The following is a 20,172-nucleotide window of genomic DNA, read 5'->3' on the forward strand; positions in this document are numbered from 1 at the left end:
AGGTCATGACCACCCTATGTTCTAAATCAAAAGAAAGGGGGAGATGTTAGGTTCTTACTAAGTGCTAATGAGATAATGAGGTATTAGATTCTTACTAAGTGCTAAGTCGGTACTTAACAATTCTCTAGTTGCGGCCTTTACTGGAAGTTTTACATCTGTGAACTCCTGGGGAGGGGCTTGCATGCTTAGGAGGAACAAGTTCATTGGTTGAATTTTTCCCAGAAACCCTTGCGTTATCCCATGCCCATTCTCTGGAAGGATAAAAGAGAGCGGCACTTGAGAGATAGAGAGTCTCTCCTCTAGACCAGAGAACGATTGGCAGTTTCTGGAGATAACAGTACAATACAGTAGACCAATTAGAGGAACATGAGAGAATGAAAATATTGATTAGAAAAAGACTTTCAATCCTCTAGAGCTAGGACTACTGGTCTGTATTTTTCCCTAGCGGTCATAGGGAGCCATTGACTGTTTTTGAGTTTGAGAATGCTATGACTAGATCCCCATGTGAGAAAAGGAAACCTTGCAAGAAAGGATCATTTCATTCTTTGTACTTGTATCCAGAGTGTCTGAAACATAGTAGGTGTACTATGTACTATGTTAATATGTACTAGTTGATTGATTGGCAGTTTGTGAAGGGTCAATTAGGCCAGCTTCTTAAATTTTGGTTGGTCACCCCTTGTGGGGTCTTGTAACTGAATGTGGGGGTTGTGAGATTGTGATTTATTACCATTAAATGTCTGATTTGTACACTGATTTTACATAGCAATATACTTAGAGTCAAGTAAAAAATTTTCAGTGGAAAAGAGGTTGTGAGAGGAAAAAGTTTAAAAAGCTTTATATTAGCTGAAATTTTCCTGGACTTAAAACCTTTCAAGCACAGGACTCCTTTGGGATCCCATTAATCCAGGGAAGAAGCTTGAAGGCCTAAAAGAGATTGAGGATTATGGGAAGATTAAGATGGAGAGAATGCTCCGTAAGCCAAAAGACATCAACCTCCCTCTCTGTACCTAAGTGTGGGGCCCAAAGGTGTGTAGTCTAAATGTCTCCTCTTCCGGACTCCTTGAGCTCAGAGACTCCAAGGTATCAGGGAGAAATGACTACACATGTTTACACATTTCAGAAGAGCCTGCTTTTCGGCTTGGCGGGGCTGGCGATGAGTTCTCAGGCCCGAATGCCATTGCCAGCTCCCGAAGCTTTCAGCTTCCTTCTGTCTTCCCTTTCCCAGCAGCCTGTGGAGCAGATCAGAAAGTTGAGAGGAAGGCTTCAAGTGTGAGATGCTGCCCGAGAGTCAGTGCTGCTCCTAATTAAGATAAATGAGGCTGGGAGCCAGCCCAGGGCCTTTTCCTCCTATGATCAGAGAGCGAAAGGAAATTAAAGCGGGGAGCCAGGCCGGACCAAGCAGAAAGGCAAGAAAGGAGACAGCCAGATCTCCAGGGAAAAGCTAGCCACAAATATATCTCCTAACTGGAAGCTCATTTGAGTTCTGCTAGAGAGTTTAGGGAGCTGGGGGAGCAGTGTTTTCAGATTTATTTTTAAAGTTCCTCCAGCCAAACTGAAGAGGTGGATGCCATGATCCCTCTGGACTTGGAGAAGGCTACAGAGAGAAGGTCTGTCCTACAGGTCACTGTGATCAATCCATACACAAGCAGCTTGGATGGGTGCTTGGAGATACGAGAAATTTCAGTTAGAAAGAGGAAAGGACTTCCCTAACCGGAATATTGGACACAGAGGCCAAAAACCCAAGTTCTAGAATTAGTCATTTGATTCTTGGTGCCTCAATTTGCTCATCTACTCAATGAAGGAGCCAAACTCAATGTGCTTTAGAACTTAAATGAATTCATCTCCACTCGAGATGGCAGCTTTTTGGAAGTCCCAATGAGACGAGGGTCCCAAGACTCAAGGTGACCTCTGAGCATATCTATGGGCATCCTAGCTGAGCCAATATGGAAGAACACAAGTAGGGATGCCGAAAAGCCAAAGACATCAGGGATGGGGGCTCAGAGCACACTTCTGTAAGCCCTGAATTTCTACAGAGCAGAGGGAAGGCCCAGCCTGTCCATGGCACTCCATCATCTCCCATTTTACCTTTGGCATGGAAGCCACTGACTGCCCAGGTGCCTTCCTGAAGGCAAAGGGGTGGATCAAATGATTCCTCATCATCTCTTCCAAGTCTAGATAGAGCAGAGAAATAAGGATTTGAATCCTATCTCCAACATTACATTCATTAGTCATGTGACACTAAGCAAGTCGAACTGAACCTTGAGCTTCGGTTTCCTCATTTGTAAAAATAGACTCAAAGAATTTTCTTCTAGCTCAAGGTCTATGGCCATCCAATGATTTTCTGATTGAGGGTTGCAAGAGACAAAAGCCAAGTCCCCAAACAAAACACATTTCTATAGTACCACAGGCGTGAAGCTTGGACATTTGATTTATTCACTCATTCAATGGATTTAATTAAGCATTCATTCATAATTCATAATTAAGCACCTATCTAACCATCAATAACTAAACCATAAATAAGTAAAGAGATTACTATGTGCTGGTAAGCACTAAACATACAAAGGATCAAAATGAAATAGGTCCTGGAACTCTTCAGGAACTTAAAATCTGACCCCAAATGGGGGTCATTGATATGACTAAACAAATCGCAGTTGAGGGAGCAGTAAGCAAGCTTAAGTCATTTTACCTTCAGAGTTTCTTCATAGATGCCTTTGCTAGAAAATAGTCCTGTCCTTGAGAGCAGGACTCCTTTTTTTATTTCACCTCTTTTTTTATTTATTTGTTTATTATTTATTTATTTTATGTTATGTGTATACATATATATATATATATATGTCTCTTAATAATACTTGCTTTTTATTTTATTTTTCTTCCTCCTCAGTATCTAGGACAGTGTCTATCTGGCTCCTATTGGTTATTGGATAAATGTGTGCTGAGTTGAAATAAATTGGAGGCAAGAATTGTTTTGTTTTTGTATTTATAGAGAGCCTACTTAAAAGCCTGGAAGGCCTGGGTTAAGGCTGACACCTGACACATGAAGGTCATGTGACTCTGAGCAACTCCTTAATTAACCCCAACATCCTAGGCAAATTTCTCAGTCTATAAATGGCAGAAAAAGTGCTAATCTACATTGGTAAAGAAGTTTCCTTACCAGTTACCAGAGAAATCACATGTCCAAGCCTTATATATACATCACAAAGTTGGTGCTTAATACATGCTTACTTTATTATAAAAGACAATTTATACCCAGGAGAGCCTCTGATCCTCACAATAGCAGTGTGAGAGTAATAAGCCAAGCATTGTACATTTTACAGATGAAGAAACTGAGGCAGATTTTCAGTTGGTAAACGGTAAAATGAAAATTGAAGCTAGGGTCCTTTCCTCACACTACAAGTGTCTACAAGGACAATGAGAGCTAGAGAAGATGGGAACATGGGATGTGGACCGTAAGGCTCTACTTTAAACCACTGCTCCTTACCTCCTATATGACCTTAGGATAATGATCTCATTTTGGGGGGGCTCCCTGTTTATTTTGAAGGGGTGGGATTAAGCGATCAATCTCTAAAAATCTCTTCTATCTCTGTTCCTACAACTTGATGAAACAAGCCCCTGGCTTCTAGGGAACTCTGCTTATACTCCTAGGAAAGTCCCTAAATAGAGCCCTATCTAATTATAGCCTGCTAAGTACCCAGCCACTCCCTGGTGCTCTTCTCCTTCCACTAGTCTAGCCCAGTCTGGCTCTACTCTTAACCTTAACCCTTAACCTTCTCTCAGTGACCAAAGGACTTTGGTTTCCGAGTTCTCCACTGCCCTCTTGTGTTAGCTCCTTCCTCTCCTCCAGATTGGATCTGACCATAGGTACCCAAGATGGCGGCCATGGGCAAGCAACAGTGATAAAGGAAGACTGGAGGGAATTTCCCAGCCTCTGACCAGAGGGATGTTCTCCTAGGGAAACATCTCAGGATACAGAATCTGTCTCCTATCTCAGTGCTTGGAACCCTAAGAGAGTAGGGTAAAAACCAGTCATAAGATGGGGGAGTCTCTTAGAAGCCATCTAGTCCAAACCCCTCATTCTGCAAAAGAGGAAAACTGAGGCTCAGATAAAGAAAGGGATTTTTCCAAGATCACAAAGGAAATATAAGCCATTTATCTGCTGACTTCGTATCAAGAGATCTTTGGCTATCTCTTCTTCCACAGATGGAACTCAGGGCTCCTTTCAGAAGTTAATGGATTGTGTAATTAAGAAAGGAATAAAATTAACATGTAAATATATTTTTAATTGACCTGAATTTGTTTGTTTAATGGACAAAGCTATTTCCTACCTGCTACCTATCGATGACTTTGAATCCTGAAGTCAGAGGACTCTAAGTGATTCCTGGGGATTGGTGAATTCTGGGAGTTAGTGGAGGAGCGAGGGGCTGGTGAAATGCTTCCAGCTGTTGAAGAAAAGGGGAATCTTGGAACAAGCATCCACTTACTGGGTTGGATCCTTTGGGTGTCTTGAGAGAGCTCAATTATTCCCTTAAAGGATTCCCACATCGTCACCATATTTTATGATACCTAAAATGCTTTGTCTTACCCATCAGGACCTAAGTTTCTGTATAATCTGGATTGGACATGACATAGCAAATTTAAATTTAAATTTAAAGCAAATTTAAAGGTTGAGGATCTGGTTTCAAGTTTCATCTGCGATAAGACCTTGAGCAAGTCACACGGCATCTCCGAGGTTCTCTTGCTATATACTAAATGACCTCTGAGAATTTCTAGCCCTCTTTGTGTACCTGATTTCCTCCAAAATGGCCATTCCCCTGCCCTCTCTTGCAAGACAGCACCATCCATAGACAGCTGGATTTGAAGTCAGGAAGACCTGAGTTTGAATTCCTAGCTGTGTAACCACGGAACCTCTCCTAGCCTCAGTTTCCTCATCTGTAAAATGAAGATAATAATAGTACCGACCTCCCAAGGTTGCTGTGAAGATCCCATGATCTAACACGTATCAAGTGCTTTTCAAACTTTAAAGCATTATATAAATGCCGGCTACTATTGTTATTGTCGTTACAACCAGAGGTGGGACCAAAACTTCACTGCTGTGTGCGAACACCATTCTGAGAGACTGTCTTTTGCCTTTAAGCACGTGCCTGGCACATAGTAGGTGTTTAATTAATGTTTACTGTCTGACTAACTTTATAATTCTAAGCAGAGCACACTAGACTTGAAGGGAGGAAGATCTGAGTTCAAATCTCCCCTCCAATACTCATTCACTGGGCCAACAGCTTCACCTCCCTGGGCCTCTGTTTGTTCATCTCTTAGGAAGGGACCCAGCAGTCTCCAAGGTCCCTTCCAGGTCTATGTCTACAATTCTGCCATTTTCAGATTGGGAGCTTCCAGGAGACACCGGAGAGCATCTGAGGCCGGAACCCCATCTTCTGGACTAGTCTGGTGTCAGGTTTTTGTCAGTCAATAAACATTTGTTAAATGTCTATCATATACCAGACACTGTGCTACACAGACCCTGTAACAGGGGAGAAAAATGTAAAAGGAAGTTAAAAGGGGGGAGAGAGAGAAAGAAGGTACCTTGTATAAGGAAGGGATGAAGACATGAAAAAGATTGCAATTAAGAAGGAAATGATTTTGTTGTTGTTCAGTGATGTCCAATTCTTCTGGGCTTTTCTTGGCAGAGATACTGCAGTGCTTTGCCATTTCCTTTTCCAGCTCATTTTATGGATAAGGAAACTGAGGCAAACAGGAAGAAGTGACTTGTCCAAGGTTACATGGCTAGTGTTTTGCCATTTCCTTTTCCAGCTCATTTTACAGATGAGGAAACTGAGGCAAACAGGAAGAAGTGACTTGTCCAAGGTTACATGGCTAGTGTTTTGCCATTTCCTTTTCCAGCTCATTTTACAGATGAGGAAACTGAGGCAAACAGGAAGAAGTGACTTGTCCAAGATTACATGGCTAGTGTTTTGCCATTTCCTTTTCCAGCTCATTTTACAGATGAGGAAACTGAGGCAAACAGGAAGAAGTGACTTGTCCAAGGTTACATGGCTAGTGTTTTGCCTTTTCCTTTTCCAGCTCATTTTACAGATGAGGAAACTGAGGCAAACAGGAAGAAGTGACTTGTCCAAGGTTACATGGCTAGTGTTTTGCCATTTCCTTTTCCAGCTCATTTTACAGATGAGAAAACTGAGGCAAACAGGATGAAGTGACTTGTCCAAGGTTACATGGCTAGTGTTTTGCCATTTCCTTCTCTATATCATTTTACAGATGAGGAAACTGAGGCAAACAGGATGAAATGACTTGTCCAAGGTCACACAGCTAGTAAGTGTCTGAGGCCGGACTTGAACTTAGGAAGACTGCATATCAGGTGCTCTATCCACTGTGGCTATCTAGCTTTCCCAGAGAGAAATAAAAAGGCAGCTAGTGTGGAGGCAGGAGGCTTTGGGAGGAGGTCTTTGTTCTACTCTCCAATCAGAAGGGTCTCGTTAGCATGATAAGACTTGGATACCAAGGTTGCTGCATTGTGATCTTAAATAAGGGTTTAGTTGTGATCTTACATAAGTTCCTTCCCTTCTTGAGATCTCAGGTTCTCCATCTGTAAAATGGGGTGATTTGAACCAGACGCCTGATAACTAGCTGCCCTTTCTGGCTCCAAGCTTTCAGCTTGGCAGGCTCAGGAACAGCTAGTTTGCATTCTCAGAGCATCGTTTTGCTTGTGGAATTAGATGAAATAGCTCTAAATTAAACCTCTCGTTACCTAGGATACATAATGATTTCGGTAAGTCGACCTTTGCCTTTGTAGCATTTCCGAGCCTTTCCGAAATGTAGATCTGAAGATAAGCGCAAACTTCCGAGCATTCTGTGCCCACCTGCCTAGGAACTGGGCATCAGGCTCCTCGGAGCCCCCATGCTCACACCCAACACCAACACCATTCCCACCACCCAGCCCACCAGACTCTGGCCTCAGCGTGCCACCTTTCCCAGAAATCTCCAGGAAACAGGAGGCCCGCTGGCCCAGACCAGGGTGAGGGTGGTGTGGGGTGGGCATGAATAAAAGCCAGGGATCCAAGAAGCCTCAGTATAGAGGTAGAAGCTTTCTTCCAGTCCAAATGTGCCATTTTTACAAAAGTGAGACGGAGGTGACCAAGATCACAAAGGTATTAGTACTTGAACTCGGGGCCCTCCTAGGCCTCTAGCTTGTTACCAGCCATTCCTTCCCACTCCCATTAAAACACAGGTCTGGGAGAAGAGAGTTTTTACAGCATCTTCTAGATGTTTCGGAAAAAGAGATTCATCACCTCGAGGTTTCCAGAGGGGCTAATAAGCCCAAACCAGCAGCCCCCGCTCCCCCCACCCCACCCCCACCTGTTCTTCCCTTCCCCGGTCTCCCCAAGGCAGCCCAGCTCTGGAGGCGGGACTGTAGCCTCCGGCTCCTGCTATGGGCTCTGGGTGGGTGACAGACCAGCTCAGCCCTCTCCCAGGGCCTTCCCCAGGGAGGGCTGGGTGCTGAGACGCCAGAGCCCAGAGGCCCTCAGGAATAGCCTGAGGAGACAGACTTTAGTTCCACAAACTTAGACTCTGGTCCCCAGAGGCTCAGCGGCAATGGCTCTGTCTCCAGCCTCTCCACAAGCCCTCCTAGCAAGCAACGAGCAATTCTCGAGGGTTTGTTCTATGTGCCAGGCACCATGCGAGGCACTGGAGACGTAAGGACAAAGCGCCACACTGGCCACTCGCCCTCCCAGCCCACGCTGACCTCTCTCCTCTCCTGAACTCCCAAACTCCCTGGAGAGCTGGTCAGACAAAGCAGCCTTTGATTGCTGGCCCGCTCTCTTTGTTCCCTGACCGCCTACAGCTCTGGGTCTCCCACTGGGGTATGGTGGGACCATGGGATCATAGAGCTGGGGCTGGAAGAGACTCTGGAACCCATCTAGCTTAACCCTTACAGATGAGGGCCTTGAGTGACTCAATCAACCAACATTTATTAAGCACCTACTATGTGTTAAGTTTGGGCAACTGGATGGCTCAGTGGATAGAGTGCCAGACCTAGAATCAGAAGAACCTGAGCTTAAATTCAGCCTCAGACACTTCCTAGTTGTATAACTCTAATTGTGTATAATCAGTGTTTGCCTCGGTTTCCCTATCTGTAAAATGAGCTGGAGAAGGAGTAATGACAACCACCCAGACATCTTTGTCAAGAAAACCATGACTGAATAAGAACAACCACATGTGCCGAGCACTGTGCTAAATGATAGGGATACAAAGAAAAGGAAAAGACAGTCTGCTCTTGAGGAGTTCACATCCAAGGTCACAGAGGTAGTCCACCGCAGGGCCTAGACAGTAGCAAATCACACTGTCAAGGATCTGGGTTCAAATTCACATTTTTGCCACTTACCACCTGTGTGAGCTGAAGTCACTTAAGCTCTCTGGGTCTTAGTTTTGTTGTTTCAATTGTTTAACTCATTGTGACACTTCATTTCAGGTTTTCTTGGCAGAGAGAATTGAGTTTTGTGTCATTTCCTTCTCCAGTTTGATTTATAGATGTGGAAATTGAGGCAAGCAGGGTGAAGTGACTGGCCCAGGATCACACGCTAGTTAGTGTCTGAGGCCTCCCTCCCTCCCTCCCTCCCTCCCTCCCTCCCTCCCTCCCTCCCTCCCTCCCTTCCTTCCTTCCTTCCTTCCTTCCTTCCTTCCTTCCTTCCTTCCTTCCTTCCTTCCTTCCTTCCTTCCTTCCTTCCTTCCTTCTCTCCTTCCCTCCCTCCCTTCCCTCCTTCTCTCACTCCCTCCCTTCCTTTCTTCTTTCCACCAAAGGTTTAGAGCTAGAGGGAACCTCAGAGGCCATATAGTCCAGTCCTATTATCTTCAAAGTAAAAAACTGAGGCCCAGAGAAGAGAAGTGATGGGGGCAGGAATATTTTTGACCTTTTTTATGTTCTTGGCACTGAGCACGATGTCTGTCACACAGTAGATACTTAAGAAATGTGGACTGACTGACTTGCTTAAAGTCCCACGTTTATTTAACTATCAGAGACAAGAGTAGAACTCAGGTCCCCGGCCTGCAACAGGACTGGCTTTGCCATTGCCCCCTCCCCCCTCCTTCCCCCGGCTTCCTGAGGCTCACGGACACTGGTGGCGAGCGCTGCAGGTGGAGCTCACTGTGTGAGGAGGGAGCTCAGACAGGGCAGAAGTCACTCATGGGAGCCAGAGCCCATGACCCCACTTGTCTGGAAATTGAATTTCTTCCCTTCTAGCCACACTTTGAATACTCACTCCCAGGAACTGTTCTCCAGGACCTCTCTCCTTATATCCCCCAACCTCACACTCACACACATTCATACACACACACACACTTACATTCACACACACACACACACACACACACACACACACACACACACACACCCTTGGGGAGTCTGACCTTTGCAAATCCCTCAGACACTGATCACACTCTATTTTTACCTCCCCTGGGGACCATGAGCCAAGTGGGCAAGACTTCAAGACTTGGGTCTTTAATCATCCCGGTGCTAGCAGAGGGCCTGGCACATTTAAAAATAATAATGATAACTAGACTTGGACTTTCAAAGAGCTCTGGGCATGGAGTCAGGAGGGTCAGAATTCAAATCCAGCCTCGGATGCTCACTAGCTGTCCAGCTCTGGGCAAGGCACCTAACTCCTGTCTGTGAAATGTGAGTTCGTGTCTTTGCCAAGAAAATCCCAAATAAGGCCGTGAAGAGTCAGACCCATTGAAATGAGGGAACAGCCACAAACAGTGGAGGCCGGGAGGGACGTTTTATGATTCTGGAGAGTCACAGGGAGGTTAATGGGAGTATGGGGAGATTTCTCCAGAAGCAAAAGCAATATGGAATTGATTGATATGAGGGAGGGAGGGAAGGAAGGAAGGAAGGAAGGAAGGAAGGAAGGAAGGAAGGAAGGAAGGAAGGAAGGAAGGAAGGAAGGAAGGAAGGAAGGAAGGAAAAAGAAAAGAAGGAAGGAAGGGAAGGAAGGAAGGAAGGAAAAGAAGGAAGAAAAGGAAAGGAAGGAAGGAAGGAAAAGAAGAAAAGAAAGAAGGAAGGAAAGGAAAAAAGGAAGGAAGGAAGGAAGGAAAAGAAGAAAAGAAAGAAGGAAGGAAAGGAAAAAAGGAAGGAAGGAAGGAAGGAAGGAAGGAAGGAAGGAAGGAAGGAAGGAAGGAAGGAAGGAAGGAAGGAAGGAAGGAAGGAAGGAAGGAAGGAAGGAAGGAAGGAAAGGAAGGAAGGAAAAGAAGGAAGAAAAGGAAAGGAAGGAAGGAAAAGAAGAAAAAAAGGAAGGAAGGAAGGAAGGAAGGAAAGAAGAGAGGGAGGAAAGGAGGGAGGGAGGAAGGGAAGGAGGGATAGAAGATCAAGTTCTGGGCATGAGGTGAGAAGAGAGGCAAGGTGGGTGTGGGGCACCTCAGAGGGCACTGGCCAGTATAGATAACTCTTTGTCCCCATCCCAGCTGAGTCCTCTCCTCTGGGAGCTTCCAGGCACCCACCTCTCCTCCTCCCTCCATTCCAGGCCAGGCCTGAGCAGAACCTCCTGGAACGAGCAGTGGGGGATCGTGCATGTCTCTGCACAGAGATCTTTCGACATATCCACGGGGCAAAGGAGCCTGGAACCTGTTCCGGCACATTTGGAGAGAGCAGGATCCCAGTCTGGTGGTGTCTGCAGCCGCCTCCTCTTGGTCCTGTCCATTCCCACCCTTCCCCTCCTACACTCAGCCTTGGGGCTGCCTCAGCTGCTGCTGTCCCTCGTCCTGCACCCAGAGGAGTCTCTCCTGCTCCCAATGCCCGAAGCCCAGCCACGTAATTGGTGAACCAAGCCCCTGCACACACACATGCACACACACACACCCAGCACACACATATTCACACACACACCCAGAACACACACACACTCACATTCACACTCACACATACACATTCACACACAACTCACACTCACACACACAGGAAACCCCAGACAAATGCATGTAGGGACACCCATAGCCACAAACCCAGACATGCCCACAAACCTCATGCACGGGGCCAGAGGTAGATCCCGACACATGACTCCGGGCACACCCACCAAGCACGCTGTCAGAGACAGACACACATGTACATGTTTAGAACATGCATGCAGGAACACTCATGCACAGCGGGTGCTGATGGGTACATATGTGCCCACCAGGCACGTGGAAACAGGCAGAAACGCCCTGCTGTGTACACACCAAGGCTCCCGGCTTCTCCCTGCCCACCCAGCTCCTCCTCCACTTCACCCCCAAATCTGCTCCAGCACAACTGGGTCCACGCCCATTCCCTTTTCTAGGTGCTTCTTCCCTCTCCTGTCGCCCACCTCTTCAATGAGGTGTCCTTCTGGGTTCGACCACCAGTGAAGGAAGCCCCCAAGAAGATGAGTCCCCCGAGACCTCCAGAGCACCCCCTAAGCAGGAGCCTCTGGCCAGCCAGTAGGCGGGGTCAGCTCTGAAATCCCCCAACCCTGATGACATCAGCCTTTTGGAGCATGAGGAAGACATGGGGGAGCCAGAGATGAGTCAGAAGGAATTCTTCCCCAGCCTGCCCCATACCTCAGACCCGTGTTCAGACCCTTGGAGACTGCAGCCCCCTCTCCCTTACTGATCCTGGGCAAATCACTTAACCTTGTTTGACTCAGTTTCCCCTTCTGTAAAATGCAATAATAATAGCACCTATTTATCAGGGTGGTTGTGAGGAACAAATGAGATAATATTTGTAGGGTGTTTTGTGAACCATAAAACCTTATATAAATGCAAGCTATTATTACTATTACTATTACTATTATTATTATTATTATAAGGCAGCTAAGTGGTGCAGCAAATAGCATAGCTGAAAGAGTTAGAAAGACTCCTCTTTTGAGCCTGTCCTAGGTGTGTGACCCTGGGCAAGTCACTTAACCTTGACTCAGTTTCCTCTTCTGTAAAATGCAGTGATAATGGCCCCTATTTATCAGGGTGGTTGTGAGGATCCAATGAGATTGTTGTTCCTGTTTCTCTGTGCTTCCCCTCCATTCCCTGCCAGAGAAAGTAGCCCCAGTGCTCTGCAGAGGAGCTTACACGGTTGATTGGGGATTTTTAAAAAGGGGGAGGAGGCAAAAAGATCTCATGAAGCTTCTAATCTCATAGAGAAGACAGCATGTAAACCTATTAAGTTACGGGTAAGATACAGGCAGAATGAAATTGTTGATGCTCTTAGAGAGAAGACATTAGTGACCAGTGAGCATTTATTAAGTACCTACTATGTGCCATGCCCTGTTCTAAGTACTGAGAAGACAAAGAAAAGCAACTGATAGGCCTAATGGAGAGACCATATGAAAAAATAGGATAAACTGGGGATAATCTCATAAAGAGAAAAAAGCAAGCATTTATTAAGTGCCTACTGTGTACTAGACACTATACTAGATGATGAGGGTACAAAGTCACCTAACTACTCTGAGCCTCAGTTTCCTCATCTGTAGAATGAGGGGCCAGACATAAATATCTCTGCTGTGCCTTTTTGTTCAATATCTAGCATCCTATGAATAAGTCATATTCTCTGCTCAATGGGATCTTACAGTCTAATTGGAAGGGAGGAGTGAAAGGGGGAGGAATAATAAGATATGGACACAGGCAACAACACAGTTGTCTCTAGAAATATTTGTGGTGAGAGGTGGGGTGAGAGGAAGCAAGAATTAGAAGGAGCCAGAATTGTGGCTGTCACTTTCAAGGAGTTTCATCCTGAGGGTTCCATCCTTCTAAAAATGGTGCTTCTGCAGAAAAAAGTATACCACCATTGTCTGGAGCAGAGGAAGAGGCAGCCACTAAAAGAGGGCTCCCTGCCCCTTCCAATTTTTCCTGCTTTGGTACAATAGACTAACTGCCCCACCCTAGTTTTAGTTTTGCAGATAATTATAACATGAAGTAGAACATAGGAAATATATAAGAGGCATCTGTTTTGCATTATTCACATGTATAATTGATAATCACATTGCTTACATTCTCAGTGGGTGAAAGAGAGGGAGAGTATTTGAATCTCAAATTTAAAAAAATGCTAAGTGGGGGCAGCTAGGTGGCCCAGTGGATAAAGCACCAGCCCTGAAGTCAAGAGGACCTGAGTTCAAATGTGACCTCAGACAGTTAACACATCTAGCTGTATGACCCTGGGCAAGTCACTTAATTCCAATTGTCTCAGCCAAAAAAAAAAAAAATTGCTAAGTGATATTAGTGCAGTTGGATCTCTGTCCTTTCCTGTTACCCCATCTTTTGCATTGATTCTTGCCTACATCTTTCTGTGGCAGGGGATCCAGGCTCACGTACCTCTCCGCAAGCGTTTCTTGGTACCCAGCATGCCCCAGACATCCAGTGTTTGTTACCAGTTTGATGGATTCCATCATGTTTCTGCCCTTTTCCTCCTCCCTCCAGGACACGCAGAAATCTCTGCCCTCCTCATCCTGCCCCCTCTGCCTGAGGAGCAGTGAAGACTGGGATGTCCTTAAGTACCAGCCTCTTGAGTCACCCCCATCCCTCCGCAGTGGAGAAGCTCCCAGAGAGCTCACCTGGTAGAAGATAAGCTGGCAGAAGGGCTTGACCCAGACACATTCAAACTTGATAAGAAGAATGCTTATTGCTCCAGGCAGCAGGAAGAAAATGACCCATTTCCTCAGACTCCCCATGTTGCTCAGAGCCCAATTTAATACCCAAAAGGCCATGGGCTCCTGGAATAATTTGTAATTCTTTCATGTGGTCAGATTGCTATCTTGCTCAGCATTGAGACAATTATACCCGGGATTAGAGCAGAGCTGAGCATTGCTCATGGAGGAAGGAGTCTGAGCTGTTCTGGGTTAAGCCTGGCCTTCTGGGTAGCAATCAGAAAAACACAGCTGGAGTTCTGTACTTAGCAAAATCCTGAGTGGAGATATGGGGAGGAGTAGGAAAGGCATCTCACCTAAACAGTGACTTTCTCCATTCCAAGCAGTGACTTTTGAAATCTGTTCCTCTCCTACACAAGGGTGGCCCTTCTCCCTGGAGAAACTGAGGCAGCAGGCTTCAGAAAACCTAGGTCCTAGCCTGAACTCAGCTACTAAGTCACTGTGTGAGCTTGGACAATTCCATTTCCTTTACTTGTGGAGAAAGGTAGAATAAATTACATCTAATTAGGGCTTCTAAGGCAGCTAGGCAATACAGCAGATAAAGTACCAGGATTGGAGTCAGGAGGACTCATCAATCTGAAATCAATCCAGCTTCAGACACTTATTAGCTGTGGGACTCTGGCCAAGTCAAATTCTCTCTGTTTGCCTCTGTTTCCCCATCCGTAAAATAATCTGGAGAAGGAAATGGCAATCTATTGTAGTATCTTTGCCAAGGAAAACACAAAAGAAATCATGAAGAGTCAGACATGATAGAAAACAATTGAACATAATAACCCTTCTAACTCTGGTTTTCATTTCTTGAGGATAAGGCAGGAAGAAACTTGCTCTCTTGATGGAGAGAACTGATTGTCAAGGATCCTTGGCACTAATTCTGATCCCCTGGCCTCCTAATAAGGGGCTTGGTTAGCTCTTTGGTGTCCCCACTCCTTTTTTATTTTATTTATAAAATTTTTGACAGTATATATGCATGAGTAATTTTTTTATAACATTATCCCTTGTATTCATTTTTCCACATTATCCCCTCCCTCCCTCTACTCTCTCCCCTTGATGACAGGCAATCCCATACATTTTACATGTGTTACAGTATAACCTAGATACAATATATGTGTGTAAATCCCATTTTCTTATTGCACATTAAGTATTAGATTCCAAAGGTATAAGTAACCTGGGTAGATAGACAGTAGTGCTAACAATTTACATTCACTTCCCAGTGTTCCTTCTCTGGGTGTAGCTGTTTCTGTCCATCATTGATCAACTGGAAGTGAGTTGGATCTTCTTTATGTTGAAGATTTCCACTTCCATCAGAATGGTGTCCCCACTCCTAAGAGAGCATAGCGCAAAAGTCTCTCTTAGGCCTTTCATCTGCTAGCATTCCCCCATGGTAGTGTCCTTGCTCCTTCTGTCTTTAAGAGGAACTGAGCAAAGTCGGCTCTTTCCCTATCCCCATTAGCCTATTGGATCAGCGTAGTTCTCTTCTCCTCAAGGTGCCCTTTACCCCATCTCCATTTTCCCACTTGAGAAGACGGCACCCACAGCAGGAAGCCTGCCTCCCGAGAAATGTCTGGTGCCATCATTCCAGGAGTATTCCAAACCCTCCTGATAACCCTTAATTCTGATCCATTGTCACAGCAAACATCTTATCTTTTGCTTTCTCATCCTTCCCAAGTTTGGGTCTTCTAGTTGTTAGCAATGAGAAGCAGAAGCAACCCAGGACATGATCCCCAATTTACTTACAAGAGAAAGGTTGTCCTAGTTACAAACCAATTACATACCATAACCAAAGCCCTGAACTTCCTCTCAATCTGAACCCTGACCCTGACGTAGCACCAGATTGAGTCTCTCCCTGACCACAGATTGAACTCATTGCTTGCTATTTATTTGTTACAGCTGAGTAGTACAGTGGATAGAATCCTTAGTTTGGACTAAGAAAAACCTAAGAGTTGGTCCTGCTTACTGGGACAATTGCTTCAATATGAAAGTTCATTAATTTTTTTTCTTACAAATTTTAGAATTTTTTTCTGGAATTGTACATGGATTACTTGCTGTCTAGAGGAAGTGATGAGGGGGAGGGAGAAAAATTTGGAACACAAGGTTTTGCAAGGGTGAATATTGAAAATTCTGCATATATTTTGAAAATAAAAAAACTATTATTATAAAAAGAAAAAGAAAAACCTGAGTTTAAATCCAGTCTCATTCACTTACTAACTATGTGATTCTGGTCAAGTCACTTAACTTTACTCATCTGTAAAATGAGAATGAAGATCACAATTTGTGATAATATTTGTAAAGAGCATGCACAATGCCTGGCACATAGTAGGTGCCTACCAAATGATTGTTTCTTTTCTTCCTGCCTATAGTGAGGAACAGGGCAGAGAATATGAAGTCCTCAACACAGTACAGTCCCACTCTTGAAAAACCAGCTCAGAGCCCACATCCAATGGCGTCACATCACCCCTGCCCTCCAAGGACAGAGAACTCATTTATCCTCCCTGAATAGCAGCAGTACTGAGCATGCCCCTGTGGGCAGGAGGCAAGGCAGTTCATAAAAACTTGGGGAGGGTGAGGATACGGCATCCTCCAGTGGGAGGGGGGCCCTCATACTTACTGAGGGGCAACAGAGATGTCGATGGGGAGGATACTTTATAAGCATTTTTCAACTATTTACTGTGAGTGTGTTCAATGAAACCAAGGACAAGGATACGTCTCCCCCTTCAGAATCAGGGCTCCTTCAGGCAGAACTCTTTCTTTCCATGCTTCCCCTCAGAGCAGAGGTTCTGAGCTCCTGGAGGTCAGGGGCTGGTTTGTTGGTTTATTTTGGCCTTCCTGTGTATTCCCAGAACTTAGCACAGTGCCTGGCATACAGCAGGAACTTAATAAATGCTTGTTTACTTGACTTGTTGACCAGTCTCACCATTAGTTCTTGGCGCCAAGGTCAGCTCTATTCAGAAGGACAGTTTTCTTATGAGAATCCCCTTCTTCTACCTTATGACCCCTGGTGATCCACTCAGGGATTATGGGACCAACTATCAGAGATCCTGAGGGTAAAGAGGCAGCCAGAGGATGAGCAGGAGCAAGGACAGGGGCATATAAAAATGAATATAACCATGAATATAGAATCCTCCATGGCAGTTCCTACAGTAGCAGCCAGGCCACACACTGCCCATAAAGACTATCAATCAAGACAAAGTTTCCTTTTTCAGCCCAAAGAAATCTCAATCTCTTACCCCTAATGGGGACCCCCAAAAGAGCAGATCCATATAGGACACTAAGAATGGAGAGAGGTACCTCAGCTTTTCATCCTTGCTAAGTCGTGGATCTTCCCTACCCAGTGCAGAACTTCTTGCTCAGGGGAGCAAGAACAGCCTCAGAAGAATTAGTTTATTAAGCAAGTTTTCTCTCTGGTCTATGAATATTGATTCAGGAAAGTTTCATTGCTATGAGGATTGCATATCTCACAGAGAGATCCCTAAGTATACACTGTGGACCATCCCAACAGCCCCCCTAAGACCGGAAGCACCATTTCTACACATCAAGCAACCCTCCTGAGGTCAGTCACATAGTGCATCCTCCTCCTGCCTGGATAAGAATCCATAATTTAGAGGTAACAGATTTCCAGATTTTTCTCTCCTCGGGATTCATAGTTAATATCTGAAAAAGACGCAGGAGGAGGAGCCAATGTGTTTTTATCACCTTTAACAATCATGTTCAGACAACAAATAGGTATAGTTTTCAAAAGAAAAAATGTAAACAACTAGTAATAACCGCATAGAAGGCTACTCCAGAACAACTAATAATAAGAGAAAAGCATTTTAAAAGCAACTCTGAGGTTTCACCTCACTTCTACATTGGCAAAAATTAGAAGGAAAAATAATCAATATTTGAGTTTTTATATAGAAAATAAGCACACTAATGCATTGTTGGTGGAGTTGTTAATACTGCAGTCTAACCATTCTGGAAATCAATTTATAATTATGATAAGAAAGGGACAAAAATGCTCCTGTTCTTTGACCCAGAGATGTCACTGTAAGACATATTTACCAGAGAGGTCCATGATAAAGAGAGAAGTCCCTGAAAACACCTAAATATTGATCATAGTCCTCTTTGCAGTAGCAAAGAATTAGAAACAAAGTATATACCCATAAGTTAGGAAACACTAAACAAATGGAAACATGTGAACATAATGAAATGTACCTAGAGCCTAAGTAACAATAAATATGATGGTTACAAAGAAGCTTTAGAAGATTTAAAGAAACTGATACAAAATGAATGAAATAGAGCTAGGAAAACAAAATGCACAATGATTGCCATGTAAACAGAAAGAATAACAAGCAACTAAAATTAAATACTTTGAAATCATAATAACTTGAAATCATTATAACGCCCCAAAGAAGAGATAGAAGGCACTTTTCCACCCTTCTTTATGTAAGTGAGAATGAAACACTGCATTTAACTTCAGACTTTTTCAATTATTAGTTTGCACATATATTTATAAGAGGGAACTTTCTGTCAGGGGGAACACAAAAAAAAAATAAGATAATATAAAAAGGGATCTATTAAAAAAATTTAAAAACCAACCAAAAAGATCATGTTTGCTCTATTATTGCCTTTGGAGAGAAATCCGTCTTGGTCATCTCCTGAATACTTGTGGGGAATGGGGAGAAGGGTAAGTCACTCTGCTAGATGTTCAACCCTTTTCTCATAGGCAATTTGCTCCTTCAACAAACCACGTACCCTTCACATCAACACATTCAGTTGAATAAGGAGAGAGAAATCAGGAATGGCAATGATTTAAGTAAAAGTTTTCCCCTGGAGAAATCAGGAAGTGGGATGGTATATAGCTCTAACCCTGGCAGCAATCACTATGATAATGACAAAGCTCTGGTCTCTCCTATGTAAGAAAAGGAAGTGTTCTGTCTCAGTCCACCCTATCTCATTCACCAGCTGCTAGTCATAAAAGCTGCCCCAACTCCTCCCTTGGCACAATAATGCCCCTGGGACATCCACCTTGTGCCAAGCGGGCCGAAGTATCACCTCTCTCATAAAGGGAGAAGAGAAAGGGCTCAACAACCACAAAATCAGAAGTAAGAGATTTAGAAGGCTATTCCAGTTCCTAATCTGAATAAAGTGCTTCACTCACCCACAGGTAGAACATTGGCTGACAGGAACCGCCTGAGGCTCTCTGGAGAGGGGGATGAGGGTTCCAAGGGCTGTGGGACTGGACTGACAGACAGGATTGGGGGAGTGTGTGCCATGGCTGGCAGCAGTTCAACAAAGTCCGAGCTCTGTGGCCCCTCTTCTTTGTGGACGGGTCAAATATTCCTCCAGAAGCCTCCTTCCTTACTCCCGATTGACATGGTAGTCCCACATCACCTCCAAGAAGGATCCTGCTCAGCTTCTTCAAAGAACTGGACCAGAACGTGAATGCAGATCCAAACCCAGGATTCGGGGCTGATGTGAAGATTGCTCTTCTGGGCCATCCAAGGGCAGGAAGGGGCCAGATTTTGTGAGTGAGAGATGATCTTCAGCAGTCAACAAGTGTTGGATTCCCTGATTCCAGAACCTCAGCAGAGTCTAGAACCTGGTCCTGTCTCACACCTAGAAACGCCAACAAGGAAGAAAGCATAAATTAGTCAGTCACCCCTCTTTTACAATACCTCACTTGGAGGCAGTTAGGTTGCAAAGTCAGTCCTGAAGTCAGGATAGACAAGTTCAAAGTCTGTGGCAGATATTAGCCGTGTGACACTGCAGAAGTCACTCAGTCTATCCGCTTCAGTTTCCTCATCTGCCTATAAGATTAGTACTCACCTCCCGGGACGTTAGTAAGACCAAATAATACAATATTTATAAAGAGCTTAGCACAGGGCTTAGAACATAGTAAAATAATATAATATATAATATAATAATATTTTATAATATATAATAATATTTTAATAAATGCTTGTTGCTGCCTTCTTCCCCCCAGAGAAAGCGAATTCATGAACAATTACAAAAGAACTCCATGATATTGTGGGACGTTTTCTGGGCCTGAGTTCAAATTCTGTCTCCGATATTTACTATCTTTTCACTTCTGCCTTCACAACTGGATCCCTTACCTGCCCATTCAGATAGCTACCACCTTAGATCAGACCCTTGTCACCTTCTACTGGGTCCACTTTTTTTTTTTTTTAGCACTTCAAAAACTCTTCATGTACTTAGGTGACATTAACTAGGAAACTATACACACACACACACAATTCATGCACTCAGATGCACATGGGTGTATAGAGAATGTACATTCTATATAGATATGCACACATGTACATACATGCAAACCCTAATGCATACATGCACATATATCCGTGCATATGTGTAAATACATGCACACATACAATGCAACCACTATGAGCAGGTAGCATGTACACAGAGACATGTGTGCACACTATACATATGCACATGTCTTCATAATGTACATTATGCTCAAATGCAGGTGCATGAATGTACCCACATCTGCACTGAATTCATGCACACACAGACACACCAGCTCTCT

The 20,172-nt window shown here is 44.4% G+C and overlaps 1 protein-coding gene across 1 annotated transcript in view; it reads right to left on the reverse strand.

Annotated features, from left to right (window-relative positions):
- The window catches only part of PLCH2 (phospholipase C eta 2), a 357,956-nt gene that overhangs the window by 286,731 nt on the left and 51,053 nt on the right, over positions 1-20,172 (reverse strand). The window contains 1 exon segment of the mRNA XM_074306508.1: positions 18,784-19,241. Within this exon segment, the coding sequence (XP_074162609.1) occupies positions 18,784-18,898 (115 nt within the window). The 5' untranslated portion in view covers positions 18,899-19,241.

This window comes from Sminthopsis crassicaudata, chromosome 3 (assembly GCF_048593235.1).
Source record: "Sminthopsis crassicaudata isolate SCR6 chromosome 3, ASM4859323v1, whole genome shotgun sequence".
NCBI classification, from domain to species: domain Eukaryota; kingdom Metazoa; phylum Chordata; class Mammalia; order Dasyuromorphia; family Dasyuridae; genus Sminthopsis; species Sminthopsis crassicaudata.